This window comes from Hemitrygon akajei, chromosome 22 (assembly GCF_048418815.1).
Source record: "Hemitrygon akajei chromosome 22, sHemAka1.3, whole genome shotgun sequence".
In the NCBI taxonomy this organism is placed as follows: Eukaryota; Metazoa; Chordata; class Chondrichthyes; order Myliobatiformes; family Dasyatidae; genus Hemitrygon; species Hemitrygon akajei.
This window is the reverse complement of record NC_133145.1, coordinates 3,001,795-3,017,500: the sequence shown is the minus strand read 5'-3', so window position 1 is coordinate 3,017,500 and position 15,706 is coordinate 3,001,795. Positions and strand designations below refer to the sequence as shown.

At 53.6% G+C, this 15,706-nt stretch overlaps 2 protein-coding genes across 3 annotated transcripts in view; one reads left to right on the top strand and one right to left on the bottom strand.

Annotated features, from left to right (window-relative positions):
- The window catches only part of chad (chondroadherin), a 22,998-nt gene extending 15,199 nt beyond the window's left edge, over nt 1-7,799 (top strand). Inside the window, exons 3-4 of one of the 2 annotated variants that reach the window (XM_073026614.1) lie at nt 2,264-2,406; nt 4,878-7,799. In XM_073026614.1, the coding sequence (XP_072882715.1) occupies nt 2,264-2,402 (139 nt within the window). In that variant the 3' untranslated portion in view covers nt 2,403-2,406; nt 4,878-7,799. Of the gene's footprint in view, nt 1-2,263; nt 2,407-4,874 lie in introns of both variants that reach the window. The other variant, XM_073026613.1, reaches the window with a different exon arrangement.
- acsf2 (acyl-CoA synthetase family member 2) overlaps nt 1-15,706 on the bottom strand; it is a 527,858-nt gene that overhangs the window by 296,704 nt on the left and 215,448 nt on the right.

Here is a 15,706-nt window from a genome sequence, read left to right as displayed (position 1 = left end):
TTGCCCCAGCTTCCTGACTACTGACACTTGCCCCAGCTCCCTGACTACTGCCACTTGCCCCAGCTCCCTGACTACTGACACTTGCCCCAGCTCCCTGACTACTGACACTTGCCCCAGCTCCCTGACTACTGACACTTGCCCCAGCTTCGGTTTTGTACGTGTGATGCTTGGCAATCCATCCTCCACTCTCCCGCCTCAGTGATGGTAGAGTGGCTACTGAATTACCCTTCATCCACTCTCTCGCCTCTGCCACTTGCCCCAGCTCCCTGACTACTGACACTTGCCCCAGCTTCGGTTTTGTACGTGTGATGCTTGGCAATCCATCCTCCACTCTCCCGCCTCAGCCACTTGAGGTTCATTAGGATTCGACTGAGTTACTTAAAACCAGAGACAGAGAGGCACTGATCCCAATGGAGGAGAACCAGGGGATAAAAATATAGGGAAAGAAGTGACAGTGGCCTTGGGTGCTATTTGTGTTTCTGAGCTCGTTTCCTCCCACATCCTAAAGGCACGTCATAGGTAGGTTAACTGCTGAAATAAGCTACCCTTGGCAGTGGAGAATTGGGAAGGAGTGAGGGAAGTTTATGTAGAAGATAGTAGCCAGATGCTTAATGGTTAACATAGGGAGGGGCTGTTGCTGAGTCGTGTGAAGCCACATTGGTTAGGGTCTGGGGCGCAGTGGAGGAGGGAGGTAGAATTATAGTGTTCAGGTAGGTACTGGATAAGGTCAAGTTGGATTGCACAGATTTGATGGGCAGAATGATCTCCTCCCATACATTGACGATTCTATGATTTGAAATGGAATAAAAATGTCAACTATTTTCTAAATGGGGAGCACATTGAGAAATCAGAGACACAAAAGGACCTAGTGCAAGATTCCCTGATGATTAACTTGTAGGTTGGGTTGGTGGCAAAGAAGTGAAGTGCGATCTTAGCATTCATTCTGAGAGGACGAGGATATAAAAACAACGATGTAAGGCTGAGGCTTTGGAAAACACGTTTCGAGTATTATGAGAAGTTTTGTGCCCCATGTCTAAGAAAAGAAGTGCTGGCATTGGGGAGAGTCCAGTGGAGGTTTAAGTATGATCCTGGGATTGAAAGGATAACTGTACGAGGAACTACAGTTTGACGGCTCTGGGATTGTATTTGTTGAAGTTTAGAAGAATGAGGGGTGATCTCATTGGAACCTACTAAATATTTAAAGACTTAAATAGAGGGAGTTTCCTATTGTTGGAGAATTTAGAAACAGAGGGCACAACCTCAAAACAGATGAACATCCATTTAGAATAGAGATGAGGAAGAGTTTCTTTAGCCTGGCGGTGGAATTCATTGCCACAGATGGCTGTGAAGGCCAAATCATTAAGTATACTTCAAGAAGCTGGATTCTTGAATTACTGAGACTATCAAGGGGCAGCACGGTAGCGTAGTGGTTAGCACAACGCTTTACAGTACAGGCGACTGAGGTTCAATTCCCACCACTGCCAAATCCGGCCCGCGGTGGAATTATCTTTGGCCCGCGAGATAATATCTAATTACTATTAAAGCTGGCCCCAGTAATTGAAGTGCCTATGGCGTATGATATGGCTAATGCTGAGTTTATTCAGGTACCAGGTTTTCAGGGTTTTTAGTGTTTATTCGGCAGTCTTGCTCGGCAGTCTTCTTCATAAGAAACGGAATTTGTAAAGTGAAACACTTTGTAGTTATAGCAGAGACTGAGACACATGAGAGCAGGCTGAAAAAGCGGAGGCAACGAAAGCTGCGTTCGCACGTGTCCGACTGATCCGGCCCGCATGAAGCTGCATTTTTCTCAATCCGGCCCGTGTCCTAAAATGAGTTTGACACCCCTGCTGTAAGGAGTTTATACGTTCCACCGGTGACCTCGTGGGTTCCTCCAGGTGCTCTGGTTTCCTCCCACTGTGGTAGGTTAATTGATGATTATAAATTTGGTGAGTGTTATGGCCAAAAGGGCCTACTCTATACTGTATCTCAATAAATAATAGTAATAGGAGAATGGGGTTGAGAGGGAAATTAAATCTGCCGTGATTGAGCTGAGTCAGTGTCTCGTTGTATGGATTAGCGGGCAGAGCAGTGAGGGGAACTCCATTTGAAGTGTCACACCACAGTGGAGGATGGAATCTGAGGTGGGTGCTAGCCTCAGGACATCAAAGGCAGGCTTTCTGAGGTGTAGATGCAGCCAGATCGTTCTCAACCTTTCACCAAAGGACAAACCTTTAATCAACTGCTGTTGCCTCCCCGGGTCTAGATGGATGGATACCAGCAGGAACCGCCCAGAGGGAACCTGTGCTTCTCCCAGCCAGTACCGGGGTCAGCAGATCCGGGAAACTGCTGCCTTCCGGACCTGTAAAGCACGCGCAAAACGCAACAAAAAGAATCCGCTCTGAGCAGGTACGTGCGGAATGGGGGTAGGAGATGTCCTGCGGCTGGCCAGGACAACCCCGCTTTCAGCCGGAGGGGTTGTCCGAGCTTTGACTCAGGTCTCCTCCAGTGAGTTGTGTCCAAACAGGGTGACACATCCTCTTCAATGTAGGGTTTTCACTCCCTGCTGCACACACCTTCCACACGCACGTGGTCGGGCAGTGAAAAAGCAAAAGAATCATGCAGCACTGACATTGTCACAGAGCGCAGAACTCTAGCCCTGAGTGAAGGCGTTGGGACATAATGTTATAGTCACTGGTGAGGCCACACTTGGACTATTCAGTACAGCTTTGGTCAGTGTTTTATAGGAAAAGCGGTTCAATGGGAAGGCATGCCGAGAGGTTTACAAGACCTGAGTTACAGCGACAGGTCGGCCAGGCTGGCATTTCATTGCAGGAAGCTGAGAGTTGACCTGGCAGAGATGTGTTTAATCATAAGGGATGTAAATAAAGTCACTACACACATTCTTTTCCCCAGGGATGGGGAAATCAAGAGTTGGAGGACATGTGAGAGGGGAGAGATTTAATAGGAGCCTGAAGGGCAGTCTTTTCACTCAGAGTGTGGTCAGGATGTGGAACGAGATGCCAGAAGAAGTGGTTTGGAAAGGTACATGTTTAAATAAAGGAATGTACACCATGCATGAGCAGTGGGAGTAACTCAGATGGACACCTTGGTTGGCGTGGAACAGTTGAGCTGAACTATCCCCTAACTATCCTCAGCAACCCCCCCTCCCAATCCGAGTTGTGCCCCTTCTGTCTCTGATGGAGTCATAGTCATAGATCAGTACAGCACCTTCAGCCCAGCCAATCCTAGAACATCCAACAGTCCGGCACTGGAACAGGCCGTTCAGCACACACTGTTGTGCCAAAACAGATAAAGAGCACATCAAAAAAACCCAAACACTAATCCCTCTGACCTACACAATGGCCATATCCCTCCATCTTCCTGACAGCCATGTGCCTATCCAAACATCTCTTAAAAGCCTCCAATGTATTTGCCTCTACCACCATAACAGGCAGCGTGTTCCAGGCAACCACCACTCTGAGTAAAAAAAACTTGCCCCTCACATTCCCCCTTGAACCTGGCCCCTCTCACCTTCAATGCATGTCCTCTGGTATTTGACATTTCAACCCTGGGAAACAGAAACTCCCTGTCCACTCTATCTGTACTTCTCATAACCTCGATCAGATCTCCCCTCAGCCTCCGACACTCCAGAGAAAATAACCCAAGTTTGTCCAACCTCTAACCCAGGCAGCATCCTGGTGAACCTCTTCTGCTCCCTCTCCAAAGCCTCAACATCCTCCCTACAGTCAGGCACGCAATACTCCAGATGTGGCCAAACCAGGGTTTTCTAAAGTTGCAACTGAACCACCTGACTTGTTCAACTCAATACCTTGACGAATGAAAGCAAGCATTCCGTAAGTGTTCTAAATCACCTTAGCAACCTGTTCAGAACTCTACTGATTACAGACCTCCAGCTCCAATAAATCCCTTCAACCATTACCCTCTGATTTCTACGTGCAAGCCAGTTCGGAACCCAAACAGCCAATTTGTCATGGGTGCCATGCACCAGAATCTTCTGGATTGGCCTCCTGTGAGGGACTTTGTCAAAAGCCTTATTAAAACCCACGTAGACAACATCCACTGCCACACCCTCACCAATCCCTCTCATCACCTTGTCAAGAAATTCAATCAAGTTGGTAAGACACAATCTGCCACACACAGCCATGCTGGCTCTTCCGAATTAGGGTATGGGTTTTCAAATGCTTGTATATCCTATCCCTATGAATTTTTCCAGCAAGTTCCCTACAACTGACATGAACTCACTGGTCTGTAGTTCCCAATATTTTCCCTTGCTCCCCAGAGGTTCAATATTAACCATTCACCAGTCCTCCAGCACCTTGCCTATGGCTAGAAAGGTCAGAAAGATACTGATGATGGGCCCAAGCTGACCAAGGTGCCTGAATCAATCTCATTTGCACATCTAGTTTATATCCCTTGAAATCTTTCATATCCATGTACTTGACCAAATGCCTTTTAAACACTGTAAAACACTCTGTGTGACAAAGCTGTCCCCCAACTCTCCACAAAATCTTTCCCATTTCACCTTAAACCTATGCCCTCTAGTTTTACACTTCCTGCCCTGGGAAAAAGATTGTGATTACCCATCTAATTTATGCCCCTCGTGAATGTTATGCCTCTATAAGGTCATCCATCAGCCTCCAAGAGTCCTCATCCGAACGGGCAGAGGAGACACCCGTTTGACTGTGTTCGAGCTACCTGTATATCCCAATGTTGAAGGCCCTTCAATGGGCCTTGGGATGGACAGCAAGCAGGGGTGGGGCTGAAATATAAATTTTGCACCTTGTAAGGGAGTGGGAGGGTAGAGTAACTGCTACCTACACACCCTAGCTTTCTGACAACTCTTGTTTTTCCAGTAGGTAATGGGGATGTCCGTCCTGGAGACTGGCTCCTCCACCAACCATTGCCAACTGCTGACTCCTCACAGCCAATTCCCACGCACACAGAAGGAATTTCTCAGTTACCCTTGTGAATCAGCTACAAAATTCCTCATAACTTTGAAGAGCATATAACGGATTGCAGCTTCAGCACAGTGAAACCTCCTCACTGTCCATATGTGTGTCCCTCAACAGACTCGGTGCTTATAAACAGGAATGGAAATCAAGCAGATGACAAAAATGGGGCAAATAGTCTTCTAGCTAGAAGCATCCTTTTGATTAGACACATGCAGGCTTTTGTCTAACTATACATACGTATATATTCATGTATACATACGTTCCTTAGTCAAGAGTGTCTTTCTCCTCCTGCCATTCCTGCAACGTTAGTCAATCTTCTGTCAGACACTTACACAAAAGCCACGCTTTGGACCCCTCCCAGTCCCAGACTCAGCTCTCTCATCTAACAGTACAACCCCCCATTTTTACAAACCCTGCCAGTGCTCCTGTCTTGTTTCAGTCTGCCTGCTTTCTTTACCCTTAAACATGTCACATTCAGTCACACTTCCGTGTAGGGAAAAATTGTTCCAACAGTCCTCCATCCCAGCTTAACTTGGGTCTTACGAATCTTTCCTCTACTCTAAGGGCTCCCCTTGTTAGAGGAACCAAAATGTTGGATTTGCAAATTGTTCATGATTTTTGTAAAGATGTCAAATATAACAGGCAAGAACACAAAGGCCTTGAGGACTGTACTAACGCACCAACCAGACTGCAGTATTATCTCCACTCGTAGGTGGGAAGGATGGACTTCAGGAGGCATTGTGTGTGCAGACAGCAGAGGCGGGTGGCCCTGGAGAGATCTAGCACAAAATGAATCCATGGTGCTTGCAGAACCCATTCACCCAGCAGAAAACACAGTCCTCCTCCCCGTGGACCACAGGCCAGTACCAGAGGCAGAGATTCAGTTCTTGTGCTGGAAGGCAGGGCTCCTTTCATCTTGCAGATTGTATGGAACGACAAGATTCTTGCATGGCAGGTGATGGTCTGAGGTCGTACGCGCTGGGTTCTGTAGTGCTCACTTAGTAATCCGATCAACAAGCCTAGCAAATGTGGGATAGGGTCAGTAACACACACTGGACCCGAACGTTCACCCCACCTCGTCCAGATTGCACAGTCACCTTCTTGAACCTCTGAGCCCTTGGTTATTTCCACAAGAGGTTCCAGCCACTGTACGATGCCTAGAGCTGTGGGTCTCTCCACTTGGAGAGAGCCATCACATTCGCCTCCTTTCAACAACGTATCTCTGGACCCCGACTGTACAGTCCCAGCACACTCACACCTTATAACTTAATGAACTCATTTTATTGGTTCCAGGCATGGCTTAGGCTCATCCTTGTTTGAATGAGGAAAGAGGAGCTGGTGAACTTGGTGGTTTACAGCATTCCAACTAATGCAATTCTGCTATTTATCACGTTGTTCTGAATGGAATTACCGGTGGGAGGGCTGCAAAGTCGTCACAGGAGGATTGACCAAAGACCGAAAGCAGAAGCTCTTCCAAACTGCCAAGTCAAATTGTTAGAAACCCAAATACATCATAGAATTCATAGTTCAATCATGTCTCATGGGTCTTCAGACTGAGTAACACCCATTTCACTTGTGCTTTTTAAAACGTCTTTCTTTCCAACTCTTGAGAAATCTCACTTGTGGGAATATCAGAAGACCCAGAAGCTCTGTGAAGACATCTACAACCATGTGAGACATGTCCACACTTTGCTCAAACCATGCGTATCAATGAAACCTGTTATCAGAACACACAAAAGGTCTGCAGCCTCTGCTGCCCATTGTAACCCTCAGCTCCACCTGGCTCTTCCAACACCGTGAAGTCTCACTCCTCATTGTGGAAGCTTCCCTTCCGAATGAGTGGGGCAGGGTGGCGGGGAAAGCCAGCTTGCTGCTGGCGATGGAACTTAATGTACTGTCCATACACACTTGGTGTATTCGTTCCTTCTGGGGCTCGAGAGACATGGCCAAGGAAGGCAAGCTTTCACAGTGAAAACTAATGGCACGTAAATGCAGGGGCATCCCACCTTCTAGAAGCTTCCACCAATAGTGTAACAGCTGTGTTAGAACATCACCAACACTGTGGCCCCCTCATCCCCCGAACGAGGATTTGCAGCAATATTCATTTGTCATTGCTGGATCAAAATCCTGGAACCCCAGACATATCAGTGCCACAGGACATATCAATCACCACGAGGAATGTAGTTGCACAGCATGTCCTGGTAGGTACATCAAATCTGCCTTTCACAGCACTACCAATGTCTCAAGAACAGCAAATTAGGGCCACACAGCAGCTAAGTGAGAACTTGTGACGCTGAACCCCCAGATAATGCCTCCAATATAATTCCAAGCTAAGTGTGTAACAGGGAAATGCACCATCACTGTCCTAGCTCTCTCCAGTACAACCTCCCCTCTGACCACGGAGGAAGGGCATGCAGGTTTCTGTAAGCCTGATATTGATCAGAGTCTTTACCTATCTCACTATTAAACACTGAGCAACCTGCCTGTTGCAAAATTATGGCAATTTGTAAGGTTTAAAATGTTACATTTTTTCAAACACAGTAGCCAGGGAAGTGTCATGGAGAGCAGAGAGATGATTGTTTTTTGATGTGAGGCACTGCGAGGGACTGCTGTAATAAGCTGAAGCCACTGTATATAAAGTGTATATGTTAAGTAGAACCTGGTGCAGGTCACTCTTAATGAGGCCCAGATGACACTGTGGGCCTTAAAATGTATTCTGCTGCCAAGCTGACATTCTCATTCCAGTAAGTATGAATTGCTGAGCAACTCTTCTGCACTTTACTTGCTGCAAGTCTATCAATAAAAACTATTTTCATATCATTCAAAGGGAACCTTTCGTTATTTGCCAACTTGCAAGAGATTCTGCAGATGCTGGAAATCTTGAGCAACACACACAAAATGCTGGAGGAACTCAGCAGACCAGACAGGATCAGAACAATCAGCCTTTTGTCCTGATGAACCCATCCAACCCACAATGATGATGTTATTTCCATTTCTAGATGCTGCCAGACCCACGGAGTCCCTCCGGCATTTTGTGTGTGTTAACCCCCAGCAGGACCCCAGCTGCAACAGCAGCAGCTGTGCTCAGCTTCGTGGGGGGGCGGGGGCAGAGGAGACAAGCATCAGATGGGGTGGGGGGCAGAGGAACAAATCATCGGATGGGGGGGCAGAGGAACAAATCAACGGACGGGATGGAAGGAAGAGGAATGAAGCATCGGATGGGGTGGGGGGGAAGAGGAATGAAGCATCGGATGGGGTGGGGGGGACAGAGGAATGAAGCATCGGATGGGGTGGGGGGAAGAGGAATGAAGCATCGGATGGGGTGGGGGGAAGAGGAATGAAGCATCGGATGGGGTGGGGGGGACAGAGGAATGAAGCATCGGATGGGGTGGGGGGGAAGAGGAATGAAGCATCGGATGGGGTGGGGGGGACAGAGGAATGAAGCATCCGATGGGGTGGGGGGGAAGAGGAATGAAGCATCGGATGGGGTGGGGGGACAGAGCAATGAAGCATCGGATGGGGTGGGGGGGACAGAGGAATGAAGCATCGGATGGGGTGCGGGAAGAGGAATGAAGCATCGGATGGGGTGGGGGGGAAGAGGAATGAAGCATCGGATGGGGTGGGGGGGAAGAGGAATGATGCATCGGATGGGGTGCGGGGACAGAGGAATGAAGCATCGGATGGGGTGGGGGACAGAGGAATGAAGCATCGGATGGGGTGGGGGGGAAGAGGAATGAAGCATCGGATGGGGTGGGGGGGGGGAAGAGGAATGAAGCATCGGATGGGGTGGGGGGGAAGAGGAATGATGCATCGGATGGGGTGCGGGGACAGAGGAATGAAGCATCGGATGGGGTGGGGGACAGAGGAATGAAGCATCGGATGGGGTGGGGGGGGACAGAGGAATGAAGCATCGGATGGGGTGGGGGGGAAGAGGAATGAAGCATCGGATGGGGTGGGGGGGAAGAGCAATGAAGCATCGGATGGGGGGGACAGAGGAATGAAGCATCGGATGCGGTGGGGGGGACAGAGGAATGAAGCATCGGATGGGGTGGGGGGGACAGAGGAACGAAGCATTGGATGGGGTGGGGGGGGAAGAGGAATGAAGCATCGGATGGGGTGGGGGGGGAAGAGGAATGAAGCATCGGATGGGGTGGGGGGGGACAGAGGAATGAAGCATCGGATGGGGTGGGGGGGAAGAGGAATGAAGCATCGGATGGGGTGGGGGGGACAGAGGAATGAAGCATCTGATGGGGTGGGGGGAAAGAGGAATGAAGCATTGGATGGAGTGGGGGGACAGAGGAATGAAGCATCGGATGGGGTGGGGGGGACAGAGGAATGAAGCATCGGATGGGGTGGGGGGGGAAGAGGAATGAAGCATCGGATGGGGTGGGGGGACAGAGGAATGAAGCATCGGATGGGGTGGGGGGGAAGAGGAATGAAGCATCGGATGGGGTGGGGGGGACAGTGGAATGAAGCATCGGATGGGGTGGGGGGGACAGAGGAATGAAGCATCGGATGGGGTGGGGGGGGGAGAGGAATGAAGCATCGGATGGGGTATGGGGAAGAGGAATGAAGCATCGGATGGGGTGGGGGGACAGAGGAATGAAGCATCGGATGGGGTGGGGGACAGAGGAATGAAGCATCGGATGGGGTGGGGGGACAGGAATGAAGCATCGGATGGGGTTGGGGGGACAGAGGAATGAAGCATCGGATGGGGTGGGGGGGGAAGAGGAATGAAGCATCGGATGGGGTGGGGGGGAAGAGGAATGAAGCATCGGTTGGGGTGGGGGGGAAGAGGAATGAAGCATCGGATGGGGTGGGGGGGACAGAGGAATGAAGCATCGGATGGGGTGGGGGGAAGAGGAATGAAGCATCGGATGGGGTGGGGGGGAAGAGGAATGAAGCATCGGATGGGGTGGGGGGGACCGAGGAATGAAGCATCGGATGGGGTTGGGGGAAGAGGAATGAAGCATCGGCTGGGGTGGGGGGGAAGAGGAATGAAGCATCGGATGGGGTGGGGGGGGAGGAGGAATGAAGCATCGGATGGGGTGGGGGGGGGGACAGAGGAATGAAGCATCGGATGGGGTGGGGGGAAGAGAAATGAAGCATCGGATGGGATGGGGGGGACAGAGGAATGAAGCATCGGCTGGGGTGGGGGGAAGAGGAATGAAGCATCGGATGGGGTGGGGGGGGGAGGAGGAATGAAGCATCGGATGGGGTGGGGGGGGGACAGAGGAATGAAGCATCGGATGGGGTGGGGGGAAGAGAAATGAAGCATCGGATGGGATGGGGGGGGACAGAGGAATGAAGCATCGGATGGGGTGGGGGGGGACAGACGAATGAAGCATCGGATGGGGTGGGGGGGAAGAGGAATGAAGCATCGGATGGGGTGGGGGGGGGACAGAGGAATGAAGCATCGGATGGGGTGGGGGACAGAGGAATGAAGCATCGGATGGGGTGGGGGGGAAGAGGAATGAAGCATCGGATGGGGTGGGGGGGGAAGAGGAATGAAGCATCGGATGGGGTGGGGGACAGAGGAATGAAGCATCGGATGGGGTGGGGGGGAAGAGGAATGAAGCATCGGATGGGGTGGGGGGGACAGAGGAATGAAGCATCGGATGGGGTGGGGGGGGAAGAGGAATGAAGCATCGGATGGGGTGGGGGGGGGGAAGAGGAATGATGCATCGGATGGGGTGCGGGGACAGAGGAATGAAGCATCGGATGGGGTGGGGGACAGAGGAATGAAGCATCGGATGGGGTGGGGGGGACAGAGGAATGAAGCATCGGATGGGGTGGGGGGGAAGAGGAATGAAGCATCGGATGGGGTGGGGGGGAAGAGCAATGAAGCATCGGATGGGGGGGACAGAGGAATGAAGCATCGGATGGGGTGGGGGACAGAGGAATGAAGCATCGGATGGGGTGGGGGGGACAGAGGAATGAAGCATCGGATGGGGTGGGGGACAGAGGAATGAAGCATCGGATGGGGTGGGGGGGAAGAGGAATGAAGCATCGGATGGGGTGGGGGGGAAGAGGAATGAAGCATCGGATGGGGTGGGGGGGACAGAGGAATGAAGCATCGGATGGGGTGGGGGGGACAGAGGAATGAAGCATCGGATGGGGTGGGGGGGGCAGAGGAATGAAGCATCGGATGGGGTGGGGGGACAGAGGAATGAAGCATCGGATGGGGTGGGGGGTACAGAGGAATGAAGCATCGGATGGGGTGGGGGGGACAGAGGAATGAAGCATCGGATGGGGTGGGGGGAAGAGGAATGAAGCATCGGATGGGGTGGGGGGGACAGAGGAATGAAGCATCTGATGGGGTGGGGGGAAAGAGGAATGAAGCATTGGATGGAGTGGGGGGACAGAGGAATGAAGCATCGGATGGGGTGGGGGGACAGAGGAATGAAGCATCGGATGGGGTGGGGGGGAAGAGGAATGAAGCATCGGATGGGGTGGGGGGACAGAGGAATGAAGCATCGGATGGGGTGGGGGGGGGAAGAGGAATGAAGCATCGGATGGGGTGGGGGACAGAGGAATGAAGCATCGGATGGGGTGGGGGGGAAGAGGAATGAAGCATCGGATGGGGTGGGGGGGAAGAGGAATGAAGCATCGGATGGGGTGGGGGGGGACAGAGGAATGAAGCATCGGATGGGGTGGGGGGGGAAGAGGAATGAAGCATCGGATGGGGTGGGGGGGAAGAGGAATGAAGCATCGGATGGGGTGGGGGGGACAGAGGAATGAAGCATCGGATGGGGTGGGGGGACAGAGGAATGAAGCATCGGATGGGGTGGGGGGACAGGAATGAAGCATCGGATGGGGTGCGGGGACAGTGGAATGAAGCATCGGATGGGGGTGGGGGGGACAGAGGAATGAAGCATCGGATGGGGTGGGGGGGGAAGAGGAATGAAGCATCGGTTGGGGTGGGGGGACAGAGGAATGAAGCATCGGATGGGGTGGGGGGACAGAGGAATGAAGCATCGGATGGGGTATGGGGAAGAGGAATGAAGCATCGGATGGGGTGGGGGGACAGAGGAATGAAGCATCGGATGGGGTGGGGGACAGAGGAATGAAGCATCGGATGGGGTGGGGGGACAGGAATGAAGCATCGGATGGGGTTGGGGGGACAGAGGAATGAAGCATCGGATGGGGTGGGGGGGAAGAGGAATGAAGCATCGGATGGGTGGGGGGGAAGAGGAATGAAGCATCGGTTGGGGTGGGGGGGAAGAGGAATGAAGCATCGGATGGGGTGGGGGGGGACAGAGGAATGAAGCATCGGATGGGGTGGGGGGAAGAGGAATGAAGCATCGGATGGGGTGGGGGGGAAGAGGAATGAAGCATCGGATGGGGGTGGGGGGGACCGAGGAATGAAGCATCGGATGGGTGGGGGGAAGAGGAATGAAGCATCGGCTGGGGTGGGGGGAAGAGGAATGAAGCATCGGATGGGGTGGGGGGGGAGAAGGAATGAAGCATCGGATGGGGTGGGGGGGGGACAGAGGAATGAAGCATCGGATGGGGTGGGGGGAAGAGAAATGAAGCATCGGATGGGATGGGGGGGACAGAGGAATGAAGCATCGGCTGGGGTGGGGGGAAGAGGAATGAAGCATCGGATGGGGTGGGGGGGGAGGAGGAATGAAGCATCGGATGGGGGGTGGGGGGGGACAGAGGAATGAAGCATCGGATGGGGTGGGGGGAAGAGAAATGAAGCATCGGATGGGATGGGGGGGACAGAGAATGAAGCATCGGATGGGGTGGGGGGGACAGACGAATGAAGCATCGGATGGGGTGGGGGGAAGAGGAATGAAGCATCGGATGGGGTGGGGGGGGACAGAGGAATGAAGCATCGGATGGGGTGGGGGACAGAGGAATGAAGCATCGGATGGGGTGGGGGGGACAGAGGAATGAAGCATCGGATGGGGTGGGGGGGGACAGAGGAATGAAGCATCGGATGGGGTATGGGGAAGAGGAATGAAGCATCGGATGGGGTGGGGGGCACAGAGGAATGAAGCATCGGATGGGGTGGGGGAGGAAGAGGAATGAAGCATCGGATGGGGTGGGGGGGAAGAGGAATGAAGCATCGGATGGGGTGGGGGGGGGAAGAGGAATGAAGCATCGGATGGGGTGGGGGGGAAGAGGAATGAAGCATCGGATGGGGTGGGGGGGACAGAGGAATGAAGCATCTGATGGGGTGGGGGGAAAGAGGAATGAAGCATTGGATGGAGTGGGGGGGACAGAGGAATGAAGCATCGGATGGGGTGGGGGGACAGAGGAATGAAGCATCGGATGGGGTGGGGGGGAAGAGGAATGAAGCATCGGATGGGGTGGGGGGACAGAGGAATGAAGCATCGGATGGGGTGGGGGGGAAGAGGAATGAAGCATCGGATGGGGTGGGGGGGACAGTGGAATGAAGCATCGGATGGGGTGGGGGGGACAGAGGAATGAAGCATCGGATGGGGTGGGGGGGGAGAGGAATGAAGCATCGGATGGGGTATGGGGAAGAGGAATGAAGCATCGGATGGGGTGGGGGGACAGAGGAATGAAGCATCGGATGGGGTGGGGGGACAGAAGAGGAATGAAGCATCGGATGGGGTGGGGGGACAGGAATGAAGCATCGGATGGGTTGGGGGACAGAGGAATGAAGCATCGGATGGGGTGGGGGGGAAGAGGAATGAAGCATCGGATGGGGTGGGGGGGAAGAGGAATGAAGCATCGGTTGGGGTGGGGGGGAAGAGGAATGAAGCATCGGATGGGGTGGGGGGGGACAGAGGAATGAAGCATCGGATGGGGTGGGGGGAAGAGGAATGAAGCATCGGATGGGGTGGGGGGGAGGAAGAGGAATGAAGCATCGGATGGGGTGGGGGGGACCGAGGAATGAAGCATCGGATGGGGTTGGGGGGAAGAGGAATGAAGCATCGGCTGGGGTGGGGGGAAGAGGAATGAAGCATCGGATGGGGTGGGGGGGGAGGAGGAATGAAGCATCGGATGGGGTGGGGGGGGGACAGAGGAATGAAGCATCGGATGGGGTGGGGGAAGAGAAATGAAGCATCGGATGGGATGGGGGGGACAGAGGAATGAAGCATCGGCTGGGGTGGGGGGAAGAGGAATGAAGCATCGGATGGGGTGGGGGGGGAGGAGGAATGAAGCATCGGATGGGGTGGGGGGGGGGGACAGAGGAATGAAGCATCGGATGGGGTGGGGGGAAGAGAAATGAAGCATCGGATGGATGGGGGGGACAGAGGAATGAAGCATCGGATGGGGTGGGGGGGGACAGACGAATGAAGCATCGGATGGGGTGGGGGAAGAGGAATGAAGCATCGGATGGGGTGGGGGGGGACAGAGGAATGAAGCATCGGATGGGGTGGGGGACAGAGGAATGAAGCATCGGATGGGGTGGGGGGGGAAGAGGAATGAAGCATCGGATGGGGTGGGGGGGGGAAGAGAGGAATGAGCATCGGATGGGGAGGGGGGGAAGAGGAATGATGCATCGGATGGGGTGCGGGGACAGAGGAATGAAGCATCGGATGGGGTGGGGGACAGAGGAATGAAGCATCGGATGGGGTGGGGGGGACAGAGGAATGAAGCATCGGATGGGGTGGGGGGGAAGAGGAATGAAGCATCGGATGGGGTGGGGGGGAAGAGCAATGAAGCATCGGATGGGGGGGGACAGAGGAATGAAGCATCGGATGGGGTGGGGGACAGAGGAATGAAGCATCGGATGGGGTGGGGGGGACAGAGGAATGAAGCATCGGATGGGGTGGGGGGACAGAGGAATGAAGCATCGGATGGGGTGGGGGGGAAGAGGAATGAAGCATCGGATGGGGTGGGGGGGAAGAGGAATGAAGCATCGATGGGGTGGGGGGGACAGAGGAATGAAGCATCGGATGGGGTGGGGGGGGACAGAGGAATGAAGCATCGGATGGGGTGGGGGGGGCAGAGGAATGAAGCATCGGATGGGGTGGGGGGACAGAGGAATGAAGCATCGGATGGGGTGGGGGGTACAGAGGAATGAAGCATCGGATGGGGTGGGGGGGACAGAGGAATGAAGCATCGGATGGGGTGGGGGGAAGAGGAAATGAAGCATCGGATGGGGTGGGGGGACAGAGGAATGAAGCATCTGATGGGGTGGGGGGAAGAGGAATGAAGCATTGGATGGAGTGGGGGGACAGAGGAATGAAAGCATCGGATGGGGTGGGGGGACAGAGGAATGAAGCATCGGATGGGGTGGGGGGGAAGAGGAATGAAGCATCGGATGGGGTGGGGGGACAGAGGAATGAAGCATCGGATGGGGTGGGGGGGGAAGAGGAATGAAGCATCGGATGGGGTGGGGGACAGAGGAATGAAGCATCGGATGGGGTGGGGGGGAAGAGGAATGAAGCATCGGATGGGGTGGGGGGGAAGAGGAATGAAGCATCGGATGGGGTGGGGGGACAGAGGAATGAAGCATCGGATGGGGTGGGGGGGGAAGAGGAATGAAGCATCGGATGGGGTGGGGGGGAAGAGGAATGAAGCATCGGATGGGGTGGGGGGGACAGAGGAATGAAGCATCGGATGGGGTGGGGGGACAGAGGAATGAAGCATCGGATGGGGTGGGGGGGGAAGAGGAATGAAGCATCGGATGGGGTGGGGGACAGAGGAATGAAGCATCGGATGGAGTGGGGGGACAGAGGAATGAAGCATCGGATGGGGTGGGGGACAGGAATGAAGCATCGGATGGGGTGCGGGGGACAGTGGAATGA